Source organism: Sminthopsis crassicaudata, chromosome 4, assembly GCF_048593235.1.
Source record: "Sminthopsis crassicaudata isolate SCR6 chromosome 4, ASM4859323v1, whole genome shotgun sequence".
Lineage (NCBI taxonomy): Eukaryota > Metazoa > Chordata > Mammalia > Dasyuromorphia > Dasyuridae > Sminthopsis > Sminthopsis crassicaudata.
Window position 1 is genome coordinate 256,224,772 of NC_133620.1, and position 22,237 is coordinate 256,247,008.

General features: G+C 32.2%; 1 protein-coding gene across 4 annotated transcripts in view; it reads left to right on the forward strand.

Annotated features, from left to right (window-relative positions):
- KHDRBS2 (KH RNA binding domain containing, signal transduction associated 2) overlaps window positions 1-22,237 on the forward strand; it is a 977,363-nt gene that overhangs the window by 885,784 nt on the left and 69,342 nt on the right. For 3 of the 4 annotated variants that reach the window (XR_012489268.1, XR_012489266.1, XR_012489267.1), the window contains 2 exons: window positions 9,411-9,584; window positions 11,525-11,585. Coding sequence is in view for 1 of the 4 variants with exons in the window: in XM_074310599.1 (XP_074166700.1) it covers window positions 9,411-9,508 (98 nt within the window). In the remaining 3 variants the exon portion in view is untranslated. The other variant, XM_074310599.1, reaches the window with a different exon arrangement.

Here is a 22,237-nt window from a genome sequence, read left to right on the forward strand (position 1 = left end):
ATATTATGCAAGTGATATGTAGCATTTTAACTATGTCTTCTCTTCAAAAAGCCTTTTGTGTGACTGAATAAGTAAAAGAAGAATACAAAGGGGCTCCCATAAAATTCTGAATTAGCATTAGTAGATTTATTTATAAGAAGAATAGTAATTGTTACCTGAGAAAGCAAGAAGAATTTATGCCTGAGGATATTAGAGAATGAAGAAGAAAGTATCTTATTAGAAAGTCCTATGGAGGACAAAAGAAAGTTTTGAATGACAAAGGACAGGGAACTAAAGTACCAATAGCCAAATAGGCTTGAATAATTGGACCACCATAATAATAAGAATCATGTTAATGTAGCAGCAGAAACTTTTACTGAATGAACCCAAGCTCACATTTCCAAAAACAGGGAGAATCATAGTTATAGACCCTGAAAATGGCAGCATGTAATCTGCCAGCATCAATGGATTGTTCTTGATAAAGATTTCAATTAGGGGGTAACTAGTGGCGCAGTGGATAGAGCACCAGCCTTGAATTCAGGAGGACCCAAGTTCAAATATGATCTCAGACACTTAACACTTCCTAGCTGTGTGACCCTGGGCAAGTCAGTTAACCCCAGCCTCAAAAAAAAAAAAAAAAAAAAAAAATTAATTAATTAAAGGTTTCCATTACACTAATTTGAGTGATTTTTTTTTTCTTTCTGCCAGACAGATACTGAGTATGCAGCCTAGAAAATATTATAGGTGTATAAGAAGTGATCACAAATTGTGAGGGCAATACAGGTAGAGTATAGTGAGGCTTTCCTCTGTTTACTAGGGATTCACATAAAAGTTACAATCCAGTTGAATAAGGTTCTTAAATAATTCCAGACCTGGGGTCAATAATTATGGTTAAAAAGTTAGAAGACTTTTTGTTTGCCTTATATTTTCTCTTAAAGTTTGTGCAAATTTCTTTTCTTCTCTTACACAGGAGAAACTATATTCTTGGCCAGCATGTTAGCAGGAATATTAGAGATCTGTTCATATTCAAGTTTAGCAATTCATTTATTACACAGGCATAGATTTATTCACCCATTATATAGTCTAAAAGAGAAATCATTTATTAATAATGTCCATAAACAATGAGGTTTGCATAGAGTAAAATTTAAGGTTTAGAGAGATTAAGTATACAAATAGGACATGGTCAGGTAAATTCCCATGGTAAAGATGAAATAAAATAAGGGAGGGACCCTTTAGTTCATAAGGACATAAAATTTCACATACTGATAAGATCTAAGGTCTATTTATGCTTGATTCTAACTCTGACAATAATATCAAAGATTGATTTCTTTTTTTTTTTTTTTTTTTTACAATAAAGTTCTCTAAGTAGCAGAGTAGGATATAGCAATAGAGCTGGAATCAGGAAGATGAGTTTAAAATCCTTTTTCATGTATTTAAAAGCTGGGGAAGTTATTTAACTTCTTTTAGCCTCTGTCTCATTAACTGTAATGCTGAAGAAACTGAGCAAGACAGAGATTAGAGACTATTTAATAATTTATTAAATGAAGAGATATACTGGGACCAATGGATCCATGTTTGGTCCCAGGGCTGAATGAGACTCCAAGAATCCAGCCAACAATCAGAGTTCTCAATGACATATATACACGTGGCTCAGATGCAGAGGGTAGACTAAGGCAGGGGTGGAGTCAGGGTACTAAGAGCAGGAACAGGATTCTGACAGGGTGGGGTGAGCCTCTGGAGAGGGGATGATATAATCTGGGGGAGCTACCTGATAAGACAGTATCTGATATTCTAATAGTCTGTGATAGAGAAAGGCATTCTGCTATTCTATCAAGTTTTCTGACAAAGAGGGAAGGGAAATTTTGCAGAACTGAGAATCAGGAAAACTGAGGCAGGACTAGGTCAGGATAATTAGGGAAACTGAGTCAGGACAATAAAAGAGAACTGTGGCATAACAAAATATCCTTACAAAACAAGTATAATAACAACAGCTTACAAAAACATTATAAGAAACAAAGGAATATACATACATATATATATGCATATATATATATTCATAAATATTAACATTCTTATATAAAGCACATTGGAAATCATAAAAAGTGTTATAATTCTATAAGTATTGCTGTTTTCATTTTTATTATTTAATTTCAAGGAATAAGAGAACTTTACAGGTTGTGGATCATCAACTATCTAAATTTAACTAAGTACTTATTGAATGTGTTCACATGGCTTAGCTTCTTCCTCAAAAATATACAGATAATTACTTCTAGAGCTTAGAAAATATTTCCATGTATTTTTACCAACAGCTAAATTTTCTGAATTTTATGGGACAGTGTTAGAAATTTGGAAGAGTTATTTCTTTGTGGTTTTGTAACAAAAGAGAAAGTTCCTTATTTGGTTTTTATAGCCTAATTCTAGTACATTATATTTCTCTGCACCTCCCCAAACATTCCTAACTAAATAAAAGTGATGATGATAGTTACTCAACAGCTTACTAAAACAGCCCTTCCCATCTTAACTTTATTGGAAGAAAGTACATACACACACACACACACACACACACACACACACACACACACATATATATATAAAACACCTAATACTCATATACTCTATTGTTAAGCATTTAAGTGTTCATTCATTAAAGGTAAAAAAGAACCAGATAGGTCATGTGAAAACATATTTGATCCATGATTCTAGAAGGACCTGAAGCAACGAAGAGAAAAACAGAGCCATCTGGCCCTAGCTAATATAAGTCACAGGAAAAGAAAAGTGTTCATGGTATGCAACTAAAGTACTGACAAGAGGCAAAGACTCAATTCTTCTTAAATCATCATTAGCTTTAGAGCAAAAAGAGAACTTTGAGATTAATAACAAGTCCTGTCATTTTAGAAATAAAGAAACTGAAGTATAGAAAAGCAAATTGATTTGTTCATATATTGACCTAACCTATGAAAATTAGCCATTTTGGGGCTCAAAACTGCTAAATTTGTTTGCTACAATTTGTACACTATTAAGAAATTGGCATCTTAGAATGATTTCTTTGCAATAACTTTTACCTAGCACAATTTTCATTAATAGATGCTCCCTGATCCTAGTATTCTGTGACTATTTTGAACAAGGCCTTATGTACTTTTTCTATATCTTATATCATTTGCAAAGGTTTTAAGTGTATATCTCTCAAATTTTGTCTCCCTATATGGGATGATGGTTGTGATAATATAGTCTACTTCTTCTCTAGCCATTCTCAGAAATTTCTAATACAACTTCTACCATTACCTAAAATTGGCCTTTATTCTCTTTTGCCTTGTCCTTAAGTTCTCTAGTTCTTAGTTTCATCAGGATATGAAAATTCTAAAGGCATATAATGCTATTTGAAAATTAACTAAAGAAATTAAATGTAAAAAATACCTAGATCAATTAGTCAGCAAAATTGACCTTGTGTCAGGTCATGTGGGAGATATTGAAAACATATAAAAAGTTTAATTGCAGCAACAAGACTAATACACATAAAAGAATAACTTATAGTAAAGGAATCATTAAGTACTACATTATGTGACATAGTTCTAAATGATATAAAAAATTCAAAGCTAAGAGATCAATGAATTCTGGAAAAAGGGAGGAAATCTTATGGGAGAAGGAAGGACTTCCATGTTGCTGCTTCTTTGTTTTTTTGTTTTGTTTTGTTTTTTGCTGAGGCAATTGGGGTTAAGTGATTTGCCCTGGGTCACACAGCTAGGAAGTGTTAAGTGTCTGAGGCCAGAGTTAAACTCAGATCCTCCTGATTTCAGGGTTGTTGCACTATCCACTATACCACCTAGCTGCACCCATTACATGTTGCTTCATGAAGGAAGTATAATACTGGAATAAGTAAAGACAAAATGAAATAACATTCTGGATGAGTAGCATACAACCATAAATGAGGGAAAGATTTTCAAAGTGAAAACTGAGCTGAACTGTCAGTATTGGACATAATGTGAGAAGACATAGATACCATCCTAGAATATTAGACAACAACATTTTGAGCTTATAGCCCCTGACACTTATATAATGCTTTAAAAGTGACATATCTCTGTATTATCTCAATTGATCCTCACAACAACCTTATAAAGCAGTTGGTATTATTTTTCTCATTTTATAAATGAAACAAGAGAGAATGTGAAAGCTAAAAAAGTATTTCTCTTACAGGAAAAATCAAATTGTTATTTGAAAACGTTCAAAATATCAGCCACCATCAAGAACTAAAATAAAGTCCCAAGAACATAATTGATTTTAATGAATTTATAACTGGCAATCTTTGTGGAGATATAAAATACTGCCTTTATCTATTTGAAGAAATTGAGGCTAGCAGTTTCCCAGACCTTTATTTTTTTAAGTCTCTCATTACTGAGTGAGCAATCAGCTATCTAAAGTGTGTTTTATGAGGTAGGGATTTCTTTTCTCTCTTTAAGGTGGATTTTTTAAAATTAAATTTTAAAATAGATTTCTTCTCTTTCTGTACAGTTGCTTGAAACAAAGCACTTTAAAATAACAAAAGTAATGGATAATAATTACATTGATAGCTGAATGGATCTTTGATCTCATCAGTATGGTTACTTCCTTTACAGAGATTACAATTTATCTATTTCCTATCAGTGTAAACAGTTCTGGTTCATGCCCTCTAACAAATCTCCCACGAGGTTTATATTTAACACTCCTCTAGATATCTTACCTTTGCATGTATATCAATGTATCTCCTATACCTGGGCTGTCAACTGATTATTCTTCCCTTTTACATCTACCCTTTTTTTGCTGGGCTTCATCAATATAGGAAGCTCCTTGTGAAGAAGCAGATTGTTTCCTGCTTCAAAATTACTAGTGTTAAAGAATTTTTAAAATGCAGAGGGATTTAGGAATTTACAGTCATATAGCTCATATTTGTAAGAGGTAGGATTTAAACACAATTTTCCCTGACTTTAAAGCTGACTCTTTATTCACTATGCCAAGTTGCCTCTCTATCACATAATAACCAATACATAATAAACATGGATATAATTTGAGACATAAAATATTTGTCTTTCTGTCATTCCATTCCATGAATATGTTTTTAAAATTTTAGTGACATACAAAAATTCTATCTTTTCTTTGTACCAACAAATCACTCATTAACACCTTAAATTGAATCAGCTCAAATTCACTGATGAATAAAAATAGTTAGTTAATTAGTTAATTAATTAAGTGCTGTAGGAATGGTTATATATTATGGAAAACTAGGATTTTGGCCCAAGGTATAAACAAAATTAAACACTTTTTGGAAGAAGGACAAATGGATTGAATATTCTCCTTTCAGATAAATGTGTACAGAAAATAAAGCAATAGATGAGGGTTATACATTTCAACATTCTTTGACGATAAGTAGCCACAAAACAATCTCCAGCCATACTTTTGAATACCTACATTTACATAAAGTGATACCCCTAATAGATACAGGAAACTTATCCTGGAGAAAATAAACTTAATGGTATAGAGCCAATGTGAATTTTAAGTAACAGTGCTAAAATAGCACTATGTAATTGACAGACCTAGATGTTTGTGGTTTGAGATAATAACAATCAGCCTGAGTTTTCCTTGCTAGTTGTGGCTTCTGTGTATTGATTCTGAGTTTGCAAATCATAAATTGAACAAATTATCTATAGCACAAGTAGAAAAGGTGCTAGATTTAGAATCGGAGGATGAGTTCAAATCTGATTCCCAACTTACTTGTGTGACTACAGACAAATCAATTTACCTCTCTGGACCTCATTATCCTCCAGTAGGTAATGAGAGGTTTGTACTACATGAATTCCAAGATCCCTGCCAGCTCTAAATCATTGATGGTACAATCTTCTCCTAACTAGCTCAGTGGATAGTATACTGAGCCTGAAAGCAAAGAAAAGCTGAAATCAAATATGGCCTCAGACATTTATCAGCTGTGTAACCCAGAGCAAATACCTTTAATTTCGGTCTCAGTTTCATCTTCTGTAAGAAATGAAAATAATAATAGCATACACTTTCCATGATTGTGAAAATCAGTGAGAGAATACTTGTGAAGTCCTTAGCATAGTGCCAGAACATAGTAGGTACTTAATGGTTCCTTTCCTTCTTCCCTTATTTTAAAAAAGATTATAATCAAGAAAACATAAATGTAAATACCTAGTTCTATATTTCTAATAAAATGTAAACATAATACCCATTCCTAGAATTTAGTGCTCCCTCTGAAAACATCTCTGAAATTTATCTTTCTGAAAGATAATGATTTAGAAACTAATCCAGTAAGAATCAATTTAAAGACTCTTTTATCTTAAATTTTATCTTAAATTGGCCTCTAGTCCTTGTCTCTATTGAATTTTCTCAACAATCTCTATACTTAAAGTATGTCAGCAACAACCTAAGAAGGGCATTTTGCAGCCTCAAGAATATATTCCGATTTTTTATATAAATTCTCAACACTCCCAAAATGCATGGTCACAGAGAACAAATGAGGACAAGTTGAGAAATGCTTGCAACTTAATAGGCCTGATTCTGCTGAGAGAGAAGAATTTAGAGATGCAAAAGCTTTTGAGAACACCAGAGTAAAAAAAATACACTAAAAAAGTTATCTGGGTAATTTAATCCTCTATCAAAAGAAGAATGATTCTCAATGTTTAGAGTAGTGCTATTCAGGGAAATTACCCGAGTCTATAAAACTTGACAGATTGAGAAGAAGTAGGAGAAGGGTCAATCTAAGTTAATGATAAATACAAATTATAGAATTTTAGAAACAGGAAAATTCTTCATAATCTATGTAAACCCTCATATTTCTAAGAAGGAAACTGAGCTGCAAGGAGTGAAAATTAGTTTGCCCAAGGTCACACAGATAGAAAATTGCCTATCCAAAACTAGAATTTGGTTCTTCTATCCCAGGAACATTTCTACCGTATCATTTTGCTTCCCTTTTTGAAAATAAGATTTTATTAATCCAAATAAACTCAGGAAACCTTTTTTTTTAAAATTTTATAATTATAGTTTTTTTGACATTGCATATTCATGGGTAATTTTTTTACAGTATTATCCCTTGTACTCACTTCTTTTCCGAATTTTCCCCTCCCTCCCTCTACCCCCTTCCCTAGATGACAGGCAATCCCATACGTGTTACATGTGTTACAGTATATCTTAGATAAAATATATGTGTGTAAAACCGAGTTTCTTGTTGCACGGTAAGAATTGTATTCAGAAGGTAAAAATAACCTGGGTAGAAAGACAATAGTGCAAACAGTTTACACACAATTCCCAGTGTTCTTTCTCTGGGTGTAGCTGATTCTGTCCATCATAAACTCAGGAAACCTTACAAACAAAACATTTTAAACTTAAAAGACAAAGCCTTTAAAATCAGCGCTATTTGCTTATAATCATATAATCATGTGGCAAAGCATATATCTATAATTTATTTCCTTTACTTGGTTAACAATGTTTCCTCAAGTTAATACTATTCAAACAGCTTATTTATTCAAAGTAAGGGTACAAATTAAATTCTGAGACTTTCAGAGGAAGAAGAAAATATTTTTGACATGAACAGTTTAAAGTATGTGTTTAAATCCAAATCAATGAATCATAAATTCTAATGAAGTAAAAATTAATGATTATTTATTGCATACACATATTAGCTATGATGTTATAATTTTCACTATTTAAAATAACGTTTTGAGTTACTCGTTATAAAAAATATCTAATTCCAATTTATTTTAATGAAGCCATGAAAAAGGAGCATCAGACCATAGTGTGATAAATAAAATAAATTTTAGTTCAATTCAGCCAAAAATTGTTAAACATCTACTTTGAACAAGCTACTATGTAGCATACAAAATACACCAAGATAAAATAAGCTATAGGCCTTAAAGAACTTAACAATTTAATAAAATGCACATTTGTTTTGACTTTTGTTACTTTTAATGCTTTCCTTTTACACATTTCAGACCTCAAATCAGTTCCCAAATTTTTCTTTCCAATATTTCTTGAATTTTTGGTGCATTTCTGAAGTTTATTCCAGATCTGAAACTGTGATCCAAAAGATCAGTTTCCAATGACTTCTACCCTAAAATGGATCTTATTGCCATCTGCCTGAATCCTTGAGATAGTCTTAAAAGGGTGATTTCCTTGAATTAAATCGGATTTTTTACTTACCTATAATTTTTAGAGGATTTTTATAAAATGGCTTTGAATATATTTACATAATCTAATGACAAGAAAGCAGAAGAAATAAGGAAGGATTATATGATGAAATATGCATGAACATAATTTAAGCTTTACAGGTTAATCAATAGATTAGATAGATAGATAGATACATACATACATACATATACATATACATAGATAGAGTAAATAATCTAAGTATATTAAAGGCAACATTGCTGAAAACATCCTTGTTTCACTCCATTGGTGACTGGGAAAGCTTGAGAGCATTGCTCACTATTCAGGACCTAGGGGAACATGGCATCATGAAATTCACATACTATATTGGTGAACATCTCTGGGTAACTGAATTTTTACACAAATTTCCATAAACCCTTATGCTTGATAGTATCAAAAGCCTTGGTCAGATCTAACAAATGTTGTATACAGATCTCAGTTCTGCTCCTGGAACTTTTCCTGGAATTGTCAGACAGTAAACACCACATCAACTATTTCTTGGCCCCTTTGAAAGCCACACTGTCTCTGAGATAGATGACCTTAAATTACATTAAAGACCATGTCATAGACTTTGATAAAAAGAACCTATTTATAGAACTATGTTCTCTGCTAGTTGATGGAAATAATTTCTTTCTGGACCATATTTGTGCAGTAAGGTAGGGCTTGAACCTAGTATTTCCTTATTGGAAAGCAAGTTCCTCAGGGTGACCTCTGAATAGACATACTGTGCGTGTGTGTGTGTGTGTGTGTGTGTGTGTCTGTGAGATTATCACTCAACTTTTTAATTATTTGAAATTAATTAAGGCTTCAGACTCTGACACTCTTTTAATTCTAGCATTCTTTAGTTCTTGGTCCACATAAAACCCTTAATTAGGATCTAAATATGAAGTAATCTGCCCCATTCCCAATATACACACAGATACAGTTAGTTGATAGTATAGCAAATTCTCATGCTGATAATAACAGCATAATCTTCCAGCAAGTAACTTCTTCCTCCTTTAAAATATTTTCTTTCTAAGTAGCTCCTTCTGTTCTTGTATTTGAAAAAGAAATACATTTTGAACAAGAAAAATATTTTCTCTGGAAAATGTTCTATCGTCCTACTGCTCACTGGTAAAGATCAGTTTAAGCCTTTCAGAGTGCTAATTTAATTTTTTTCCCCTCTTCACCAGGAATTGTGTCTACTATTCCATTTGAAAGTGAAAAATATTACATGTATTTTACTGTCTTTCTTTTATCTATAGCACAAGAAGAATGGGCCCCAACCCGTTCCAGCCTAAAGGCACCACCTCCAAGGGCAGCCAGAGGGGGATACAGGGAACACCCCTATGGTAGATATTGAAGGTCTTCCTCATCTGTGACCTCACCTCAAAGACAATTAATAGCCTGTGGTCTCCACATAAACAGCAACAAGACAAGTAATAGTCCATTTCTTTTCTATCCTAGGGATTACTGCTCATGATTACCCCCTGTACTTCTTGTGTATTTCTTCCTATACTGTTGGTGTGACATTGACATTAGTATTCTTTTATAACACGGACTTAAAAGACTTTGGCAAGCATTGTCTATAAACCATTCAGTAGGATGATATATTCTTGGTTGTTTTTCATTGTTGTGTGTATTTTATTTTATTTTATTTTTTATTAAAAGAAAAAGCATGAAGCTGTTATCAGATATTGAGTTTTTACCAACTAGCTGAGGTTGAGCTTTGTTTAGGGTTGCTAAAAGATTGTAATATGATTTTTGAACTAGATGATAATCAAGATGTAGATAAGCTGTTTTAACCTGTCTTTTAATATATGTTAGTTAGATAAAGATGTTCGATATTCAGTTTGTAAATTTAATTTTAAATGCTGTTTTAATGGGGTTGAAAACAAGCAGCTACTGTATGTATGTAGCTAACTGAATTTGTTCAGTGTTTTAACCTGTATTTGTTAAAAAAGAAAAAACCACATAAAGTTCCATGTGTAAGCTTCTCTAAATAGGAAACCACAATTTTGTCAAATATGTTTGCCATAATTTGTCAATAAAGCTGAAACCTTTTGTAACAAACTAAATTTGGAATTACTTGTTTTCTAGCTTTAAATGCCTGCTTTATTTCTTCTTCAAGAGATGCCTAAAATGTTTTCTATTTAAAATTACAAAAATGAACCCAAGTCTGTTTTAAGAATTTTGTGTAAGCCTTTAAAAAAATTGTATTAATAACTTCTGGTTGTTAAATAATTTAAAAGTTAACAAACTAAACTGTTACATGAATCATGGTTAGTAAACACTAATGTATAACATGTTAATGGAAAAACTGGATTTAGAATAATAAATGGATTTTAAACTATCCTCTAAGCTTTATCTTGCTAAACACAAACTCTGATTGACTTGTTTGTATTAGCATGTCTCACGTGAGAATGTAATGGAGTATAAAGAGGTAAGATTACCACTTACCACTGTCTAAATGCCTAGTTCTTCAACCTTTGAGTTTCCCCGCACATTAAATATCCCATTCAACATGTAAGCATCGCATAGATTCACGTTCTTGTTTTCACTCTGAGGAGTGTGTTGACGGCATTTGCGTAGTTTCTAATAATTTGTTTTGACAAACAAATCATCAGTGTCACTGGCCAGTTGTTGCTATTCAACCTCAAAAACTTTATTTGTAATTTTCAGTGCTAAATATCACCGCCCTTGAAGGCAGTTTAGAGGGCTGATATTTCTTTTGAGACTATCAGACTTGATGGCTGATGATTATTAAGGAAATATGTCGCAGGACTCAAAGGATGACTAAACGTTAAACAGGTAACACTAATAGTAACTCTGTAATTTTGAGTATGCAACAGTAATGTTAAATATTCTCAGTTATTAAGTTACTGATAGTTAAAAAAGTAAACCTACAAAAATATAACAAATAGGTTTATAGGCTATTAAAACAACTAATTAACATTAACTAGAGGCATCAAAATTATTTTACAATATATAACCCTCAAGGTAATAAACAGAACTAAAATTAGCAATAATAGTAATGCAACTCTTGCTAACATCAAATATATAACCTAAATTTTGATGGAGAAAAAAAAAATGTGAAAGACTTGATGGTAGGGATAAATGCCAAAACTGTTAATCTTTTAAAATACAGTTTTTTTGTTTACAGTGGCTTTTTGTCAATGTGATTGGTTTACTTTTTTGATGCGAATAAAGCATAGACATATTGCTGTTCAGTGTGTGAAAGAAAATCTCTTGCAGCTGGAGTTGCATGCTAATAGCTTTATGAAGCGTGTCCTGTCATCTGAAAGTGAATTTTGGTAGCATTGGCTTTGGTCAAATACTGTTGGGTTACATTTACTTTTATTCTGTCTTACTATTCCAGGTTTCTACAAGCAAAGGTCACATAAATGAGCAGCAGATGTGATGTGTTAGGAAGTGTTCAGGTAAGCTTCCCCCCTTCCCTTCTACTTAAAATATGCCTTCCTCAGCAACAGAAAGTCACAGCTGGATATGGCAGGAAATGTGTACATTATAGCCTGCCTGCTACAATTCTGACAAAGTTGAGATTGCTGCCAAATAAACAGCTGTTTCATATATCCTTTAAAGTCAGTATGTTATAATTATAAAATTAATAAAAAAAATAAATAAAGTTAGTGATCTTTTCTATTTGTTGCAAACTAAGTTTAATATTTATTGAGACCAATGTTCTGCACATCTTAAATCCAATGGTTTTTAATATCTGATTCATGTTGTTCTATGAGTTACACTAATTTTCATTTTGCTGATAAAAGGCCAATGATTGATGTGCAAGACTGGAAAAAAAAAAAAAAAAAAACTTCTGGTATGATTCAATATAAGGAGAATTGGCTCTGGAATCAGAGGCCCTGAGTTCAAATTCTGACCCCAAGGTTTATCTACTGTGTGACATTGGGTAAGTCACTTAACTTTTCTGGACTTCAGTTTCTTCTTCCATAAAATCAGAGAAGTGAACAATTTGAGTCTCTTAGGTCCCTTTCAGTTCAAGATCTGGGATTCTATGATAAAGAAATTATAATAGTTGTTTAAAATAGAGTGACTAGATTGATCCTTTCATATTTTTCTCTTAGCTCCAAGCTTAGTATAGATAGAGCTTCAATTAAAAGCTATCTCCATTTTCAACAATAATTTAAACCATTTCAATAGTTATACTTTTACTGAAGACAACCCAAGTTGGTTTTGTTTTTTTTTTTTTAATTTGTTTTTTACTAAGGAAGGTGCTAAGAAAATAAAAATTAAAAAAAAAAAAAACCTCAGAAAAACATTTTATGCCCTCCTTTCCTTTCTCAAATTGTTTATAGACTGAAAAGAAAAAAGAAAATATCATTTGCTGTTTTACATGATACTTTTTCCCCCCACTCTTCTAGCTTGTTAAAATACCATTTTATTCATGAGTTTCCAAAAAGACACCTCTGCCTTAGTACAGGGGAAAAAAAAAAAAAAAAAAAAAAAAAAAAAAAAGAGCTCCAAAGTCAAAGAAGGTATTCATCATGCATTAGGAAAAAAAAAAAAAAAAAAATTAAGTATTTCCCTAAGAGAAACATGAAAGCTAAAAATGTGATTTAATGCTATTCTTAAACATTAATGGACTCATTTTCACAAATCTATTTTGGGGGAGATGATGAAGCTTTAAAAACAATATCATATCAGAAAACATTGATTTACTTGATCCAGTGGAGGGCTTGCCCCACCTATTACTTTCAAATGCTAGTCTTCTAATCATTCCTTAGGTGTGGAACTAGACTTCATGAAAGAAAGTAATTTAGAGAAAAGAAGAGTCTTGCTTTTAGTTCCTGCCTATCCCCAAGGCAACAGAATCAGAAAATAGACCTCAGGATACATGGGCAACAAAAGACAAAGATGACTGAAGGATCTTCTGGGAAAGGGCAAAAAATTCAGATTAAAGATGATTATATGTTTTCTTTCCAGCAAGAAATTCCACTTCTGACTTAGGCTTTTTAGAACTTGGTCTGATCCAGATCAATCCCCCAAGGGTTAACAGACAGATAAGCCTAAATTCTCATAGCCTATGACTTCTTATAACTTATCTAAAAACATTATCAGAGATAGAATGGAAAGACCAATTATCTGTGGACCAATGAAGTCCTCCTAAGTTTTCTTTCCCCTATACATTAACCTCAGGATTGAACCCTAAATGAAATAATGAATGTCATTGAACATAATACTAATATACTAGTCATACTCATATATGGACACTCACAATATGCATATGTATGCATACGTAAGAGAGACATTTTGGCATAGTTGAGAAATAACCATACTCAAAATCTGGAATATACCTCTGTCCAAAGTGCTTTTGACACATATTGGCTGTGTGATCCTAGGCAATTCATTTAACTAACTTCTCAAGGGGAAAAAGAAGGGGGAGAGGAGAAATAATATATATTCAACTGTAGCACTTGTGATCTCTCTAGTTTAGAACATCTGCCCCATAGTAAAAACTCCCTCTGCCTATGCACATCCACAATTTAGTTCTCCTAAAAAATTGCCTGGGGTATTGAGAAGTTAAGTGATTTGCCCAGGATTGCAAATTTAACAGAGATGATCTTTAAACACAGATGTCTAAACACTGAGGCCTTTCCTCCTATCTCTCTCTCTTTTTCTCTTTTCAGTCTTTTCAATCCTCCCTTTCTTTTTTTGTCTCTTCTCCTTCCTTCTTTCACTTCATCTTGCTTCTCTCTTTCCCCTTTTTCTCTTTCCCCTTCCCTCTCTAAAAATGATTAAAAAAAAAGAAACCATATTTAAAGGGGTTTGTAGCAGTCATTATTAAAAACAGGAAATTGAACATCTATTGCTGATTCATTCTTATTCATCATTCTAAACCTAAGGTTTAGACTACATAATTAAAAACAAACAAACATGTAACCAAATAAGATTCTGTAAGAATTCTGCCTTTGTTTTTGTTTTCCTCCAGTTATGAAACTTGTGGTAAATGCCTAGAGCTTCACTCAAAAAACCTGGGATTGAATCCTGACTTAGACAAGTAATTTTAGCTCTTTGATCCCTTGTTTTTCCATTTGTAAAATAGGAACAACAATTATTTTGGAGCTTACATCAGAGTATAATTTGAAGGAAATCTAAATACACATGTTATTGTTAAGAAAGTATTTGTAGATGAAAAATTATTTCTGTAGTTGAATATGTGTGGTATGTCTGTAAATACTATGTGATCCCTTTTAAGCAAAAAGGCTATTATTCAAAATGTGACAGTTACTAAATTCCCCTAAAAGAAGATGATTAAATAATATTTAAAAACTCAAAGTATTATTCATTGTAAAATGTAACCAATTAAAATGTTATTATTTGGTATAATTTACTCACCTAGACATGAAGGGACATTTTTAGGTCCTCAAAGTATTATTTAGAATACATTCCAGTTCAATCCAACACACATTTATTAAAAAAAACAAGAAAAACAAAAACAAACAAACAAAAACAAAACTCCTATATACAGAGCACAGAGCAAGGGATTTTGGAATCAAAGGCAAAATGCAAAAAAAAAAAAAAAAGTTCTGTTCTCAAGAATCTTACATTCTACTAGGAAAATATATGAAAACAGAGAAGTAGATATACCATTTTTTATTATTTTAAGAGGATAGAGTTTATTAGATGTATATTACTATAGTATCTTGAATATCTTCAGTTTAAACTTATTAAATAAATTGGAAGTATGATTTTCTTCCTTAGAGAGTCTATATACATTTTTTTTAATATTATCATTACCCCACATTATGTTAATTTATATTTTTCATTTACTCTAGACCAGCATTTTTTTGCTGAGGCAATTGGGGTTAAGTGACTTGTCCAGGGTCACATAACCAGGAAGTATTAAGTGACTGAGGTCAGATTTGAACGTAGGTTTTCCTGACTTAAGGCTGTTGCTCTATCAACTACACCAACTAGCTGCCCTGGCCAGCATATTTTTTAAATCACTATACCCACTATAATCTGGTCAAGATTTCATGCACCTTGAGGGCAACAACTGCACCCTCATTACCTTGTATCTAGGCTAGTATCTGGCATGGTGCTATGCATATAGCAGGGCCTTAATAAATGAGGAAAAATAGCTGAATATATAAATGAAGGAGATAAATGTGTATTGAAAAGAAGCAATATATGTGATACTCTATACTTTAAAAGTGCTTTAGGCCCTTTTTTTCTTTTACTTGCAATGTAAAACCTGTAATTGATAACCTCAAATATTCTATGTATTCTATGATTTTGTCAAACCACCAAGTAATTACAAGTTTGTTGCATTTTAAGCACACCAAATGTCACATTCTCTTCATTCTACAAAAGCAATGTATGAATCTAAAGTACTGTCTAAAATAGCTGCATATTTTTCAAATTGTATGCATGCTATCTTGTTAAAGTACTACAAGCTAAATTGACTAGAAATATGTAAATTTAAATAGTGTCATATAGAGTAATATTTTACAGCACTTCAATACATGACTAAATTACTTCCCACAACTCAAAAAATAAAGAGAAAATCACTTTAATGGACATATTTTGGAAGGAATGTTTGGGGGTTGAGCAATTAAGGAAAAGAAAATGATGTTTTAGAAAAATTGCACATACAAGATATTAAAATGGTACATCATTATTAAAAAAGGGCAAAAGGCCATTCTTTCTCAAAATATAATGAATTTTCACTGCATGATATAAATCATCTATTAAAAGAACCATCTTATCATTTGTTTGTGGCAATTCATCAAGGGGATCTGTTTACTTTATTACTTTCCATTTCTAAAAACTGTAAGACTGGTCTCTATCATTCTCATTAGATATTCAGTTTTTCTCATAAGAAGCTAAAATTCATAGTCTTGAAATATTAACTATATTAGAAAGTATATGGACACTATTATGCTAAGATAAAAGTTCTTCGAGAATAAGTATTTTTTCATCCTTTATGCTCATGTGCTGCCTAACACAGTGTCTGGCACATAGTAGCTGCTTTATAAATATTTATTAGAGTAGATAAATGACTAATATGCTATTTTAAAAGTTTAAATATTTTAAAATATCTTATTGCTTTATAGTTAATTAATGTGGTTATATAGATCAAAATTAAGTACCATACAATAAATCTCCAAGGGTTGCAGACTTGAAAAGTATTACTTCCTTAACATGCTTGTGAGAAAGTTTCTCATCTTTAACTTAATGAACTGGAATATTTTATTTGAAAAGAAAAAAAAAACTAATTACTGGGCTATCCATCATATACTACCCCAACTTTAAGATCTTTTTAAATTCCTTAATCTTTTTCTTTAGAATATAGCCATGCAAAACTTTACTTATAATTTAACTTTAATATAAAAGGCAAATATCCTTTAAAAAAAAAAAAACTTTTTTTCTTTTTTTTTTTTTTTTTTATTAATTTTTATAATTATAACATTTTCTTTGACAGTACATATGCAGTGGAAGTCACTTATATAGCACATGAATTAACAGTATTCTATTTTCAAAATATTCAATGTTTTACAAAAAATCCTCAATCTTTTACTTCTTTCTCCCTCCTCAATTCTACCTCTTCGTTTGCCTGGCTTTCTTAAAATCTTGGCTAAAATCTCACTTCTGCAAAAAGTCTTCCCAGTTCTTCACAATTCAAGTGCTTTCTTCATTTAAATGATCTTGAAATTATTTTTTAATATCTTGTTTGTAGCAAGGTATTTGCATATGGTATCACCTGTTAGACTACACTTTCTTAGAAAAAAGGAATAGTTTTTGTTTTGCTTTGTTTTGTTTGTATCCTTAGTACAGTACAGGTCACTTTAATAGTTGCTTAATATATGCTTGTTAACTTGACCATCTGAACTAGCATCATAGTATCTGTTGTAAAATACAGATACCCCCCTTCACTAAAGAATTCCTACATTTCTTCATTATGGAATGAAGATGATCTGGGGTTTTCAAGGGCTAGTCCAGAAGTCCAGGAGATCACAAAGTCTGACAGATCCTATCAAATAAGCAAGTCCATCAGTAGAGGTACAGCAATATTTCATAACTGTAGCTGAAGAATGATATCAACTAAGTTGAGAAAGACATTGTCATATTGACCATGGAGCAATATTTATTTTGGAGGAATTTTTTTTTTTTTTTTTTTTTTTTTTTTTTTGCCAGATTTACCTAAGATAGTCAACTAGTTTACCTAGGGGTTTTGATTTATATTGGTTGAAGAAATAACCACACTGATGGAAACATAGATTATAGTAACACTTCATTATGGTCAGGTAGTGTGGTCTCATAGATTTTTATGAAAATAATAAATTTCTGACATATTACTATCATCTAGAAATTATAGACAAACCATAAGCATAGGTTATAATTTGTTAGAATATTCATTTTATGGCTCCTCAGAGTTGACAAGTCTTACCAATGGCCAAACAAGCATACCTTCTACAATGACATACTCATTAATAATAATATTTACATAGTATTTTAAGGTTTACAAAGCACTTTACTTATATTATCAAACTTGATCCTCACAGCAAATCTTTGAGGTCAATAGGAAATTGAAGCTCAGAGAGGTTAAGCAACTTGTCCAGAAAGATATAGCTCATAATTTTATGAAACAAATTGAACTTAGATCTTCCTGATTTGGGATTGAGCACTTTATCTAGTATGCCATTGTGTGCTCAATAATGAATCCACCTTTGCCTGAAGACATCCAAAAAGAGGGACTCCACCTCCTGATGCAGTGTATTCCACTTTGGGATAGTGTGTGTGTGTGAGTGTGTGTACATAATTCTTCATAAAATTTTAATCTTATTACAGTAACACTGTCAGAGCAGTAGTGAAAGTGTTATTTCCCTCATCTTATAAGAAAGAAAACCATGAGTTGGAGAGGTGGTGACTCAGTAGAGATTACATAGGAAATCACTGAGGAAATCAGAATTGAATCTGAACCCAATTCTTCTGATTTAAGTGATATAGGACATAGAGTACTACTGCTCATAGTCAGGAAGACTTGTGTTCCAATTCTGCCTTACCAGCTGTGTAACCCTGGACAACTCACACAACTTCCGCTTGCCTCAATTTCCTCATCTATAAAATAAAAATAATAATAGCACATTCTTTCCAATATTGCTGAGAAGATTAAACAAGATAATATCTATAAAGCACATTGCAAAACTTCAAAGCCCTATTTGTATGCAAGTTATGTCAATCTAGTGATATTAGACAGTTGTGATATCATTGTTTTGGAGCTGGATTACCCCTTAACTGAAAGGAGAGATTTTGAACTCTAAAATCTTGTAGACACTACTTTCACAACATCTCTCAAGTCTATCTCTAATATTCTGTAAATTGTACTCTATATATCTTAGCACTTCATGAATGGGATAGATCCAAATCATATAATTTTTTTTTTTCCTTCTGCCTTCTATCTAGCTTAAAATTACATCATTTCAACACTAAAAATTATTTCTAGAAATGTCTTCTGGAGTCAAGCAGACTAAAAAAAAAAAATCAAATCTTTATTGCATGTGATATCTTTGCTATATACTTGTTAGATAGCTATCCCATCCCATTCCATTTTTTCCTTATCCAGTCCAAATATCACTTTCTCCAACAATCTTTTAATGGTCATTCAACATCTTGGTAATTTTCTTTGGATCTTTTCCAATTTATCATTGTCATTCCTAAAAGTCTCAGTCCCATAATAGAAAACAAGAATATAAATGTAATATAACCACTGAAAGGTAGAGCAGGATTTCTCTCTCTCTCTCTCTCTCTCTCTCTCTCTCTCTCTCTCTCTCTCTCTCTCTCTCTCTCTCTGTATATATATATATATATATATATATATATATATGTTGTGTTCCCCAATAGATTATGAGCTTTTCAATACAGTTCCTGGCATATAGTATATGCTTAATAAATAATTCTTGATTAATACCCTAGACATGGAAACTATGCCTCTTTTAATAAAGTATGATTGTTTTGTTTTTGCTAATTTTTTTTTTTTTGTATTTCAAAACAGTACCAATTTAAGTGTAGAAATAGCCCCTAAGAACTGACCATAAATCCTTAAAAAATGAAAACTTTTTTTAAAGTATCCTATGGTGATTTTGGTTCCCTCCTCATCTCCAAAAAGTTATGGTTCATAATTATTTCATTTAGTTATTCCAATGACATTTTAATTTAGTTATAAGACATTATTTAGAGAATTAGATTAAGTATTAGATTTTTTTTAATATGCTTAGGGATTTTTTTAAAAATTCATATGTAAAAATATTCTATTAAATTTTTTGAGGATTTGTATACAATTCATGCTCTAGTGAGTATTAAAGTGCATTAAAGCATTCTAATTTTGGCAAAATAAGATACTGAATCATTTACCATCAGTAACTAAATGAGTCTCAGAATGATATAATCCTTTATTGACTTTTTTTTGAAATATGGCCTGTGCTAAGTAACTTTGCCTGCTATTTTATGATCCATTGGTATCTCAGGTACAGATCATTTTGTTTCTGATTTGGGATTCTGCTAGGCAATCTAATTATTTAATTAAAGACATCTTTAACCTAGGTTTCTTAAAACTTGTGTTCCAGTACATTGAATCACAATTAATGTTGCTAATTCATTACTGTAAAATTCACACCACCTATCACCATACTCCTCCCAAATTCTATCTGTAATCCAGGGAAGAATCTCCATATCTTAGAATTCAGTGCATACCTAAGTTAACAGGGACTCATTCAATTTATCTGGGCACAAAAACTTGTTTTTTTGTTTTGTTGTTGCTGTTGTTTGTTTCTTTGGTTTTAATATAAATTTTAAAATGTAAGTTTTCAAAATATATTTCCTTTTTTTTTTTTTTTTTTTTTTGCATGTAACCCACAGTTACAACCCTTTTCTGGCTTTTTAAATAAAATTTTCCTACCTTAATGAGAAAAACAAATGACAGATTTATTAATTGTAGCTATTGGAATACTTAATAATACAAATCAGGAAAACTACATAATGTGAAATGCAAATTAAGTGGTTGGGGGGGTAGAGGAAGGGGAAAAACCATTAATTTTTGAATGATTCATTTTTTTAAGAACAGCATAGAATCTAATATGTTGTGAGGGAAATGGCAGTTTCAGTTGATTGTGGATCCTTTTATGCCCTCCACAACTGAAGTATAAGAATGAAAGATCTAGTCAGTTCCTGACAAAAAGTTCCAGTAAATTTTGTGGACTGAAAAATTCAGTATACTGAAGTGGACCAAGGGAGTGAGTGTGTGTGTGTGTGTGTGTGTGTGTGTGTGTGTGTGTGTGTGTGTGTGTGTGATGTGTGTATGTGAATGTGTTTGTGTGTGTGTATGTATGTTCATGCACAGTGACAGACTGAAAGAGAGACAGAGACACAGAGATAGAGACAGAGAAGGTGAAACAGAGGCAGAGAAAGAGAGAAAGGGGTGGAGGAAGAGAGAAAAGAAGGGTGGTAGAGACAGAGAGTACCTATGACATACTCATCCTTTTATCTAGTGCTTTTTACACTGATTACATTTGATCCTCACAACTATAAGAGAAAGATGCTATTATTATTTCTATCTTATGTTTGAAGAAACTGAAACAAAGATTAAGAGATTTACCCATAGTCACATAGCTTGTAAGTGCTTGAGGTTAAATTTGAATTTATGCCCTCTCAATTCACTGCTCTACCAGCTGCCTCTAACTAAAAATTAAATTTATGTGTGCATGTGGGTAGGGGGATGTTGGCGTGGAAAGGAATAGAGAGATCCACACCTCTGATTCTTCAAAAGTGAGAACTCCTAGTGTAGAAATTTCCTCCAAATAGTTTTTGAGACTTGGTCAAGGAGAACTAAAAAGTTAAGCAACTAGTCTTTGGTAAGACAGATAGTGCTAGTACATGACAATCAATCAATCCAATAAGTGCTTCATATATTCCTGGCACTGTGGTATGTGCTAAGAATAATCATCATAAATACATTATATATATGAGATGTATTAAGCAATTCCTTTGACTTTTTTTTTTTTTTTTTTTTTTAAACTAAATCATCCTCTATTGCCTTAGCTTGAATTGCAAGGACTACTCAGGAAGCCCATTTCCACAACTGACTGACTCCAATTCTGACCTGAACTGCTTTGCCTCTCACTGGGTAACCTGGTGGCCACTTCTTTTTCCCAGGATCTCACTACATTGATACAGAGTCTATTTCAGAAACTTCCAGTTTTTGAACTAATACGTTTCAGAATCCTGAGCTCCAGAGCTCTACCAGCTTCAGCTTCCTTAATTAACTGGGAACAAATCCCTAGTTGCAAAGCTCTTACTTCTGTGAGCAAATTGATACAAAATAAGTTATATGTAAAGAGATCATAATAAAAACTAAATTTATGACTCATTAGTATGGGAAATTCTGGATGAACTAATTTCTCTACCAATACAATTTGGCACTTTCTTGGTATTTATATTCTCAGACAATTGCATGATTTGCTCAGTCACATAGACATGTGTCAGACACAGATCTGGAATATAGATCTTTCTGGATTCACAGTCAGCTAACTATATACTGCACTGTGCTATAAATATAGGAAAATATTAGGTGGTTAAATACAAAGTATTTGGAGGGGCAAAGAAATAGGCACTAGCATTTTAAAGGATCAGAAAAGGATTCATGTAGAATTGTGAAGCTTGAGCTGTTTTGAGAGAAGAAAGGAATTTCCTGAGAGAGAGAGAGACAACCAGAAAGTGCATTTCAACCATAAGGGTTAGCCAGTGCAAAGCGTCAGAAATAAGAGATGGAGTGATGAGTGTGCAAAACACAAAAAGGAATCATTTGGTTCCCTAGAACACAGAGTGCAATGGGTGGAGAAATGTAGATGAGGCTGAAAAGATAGATTTGGTCAAAGTTTTGAAGGACTTTAAAAGCTAAAGTGTATTTTATTTTCATTTTAAAGACAATAGAAAGATAATAGAGTTTGTTGATTAAGAGAATGACAAACCTAAAGGAAAAGCCCATTAGCTGGATGGACTAGAGTGAAGAAAGACTGGAAGCAAGAAGGTCAGTTAGGCAGATCCCAAGGGCACT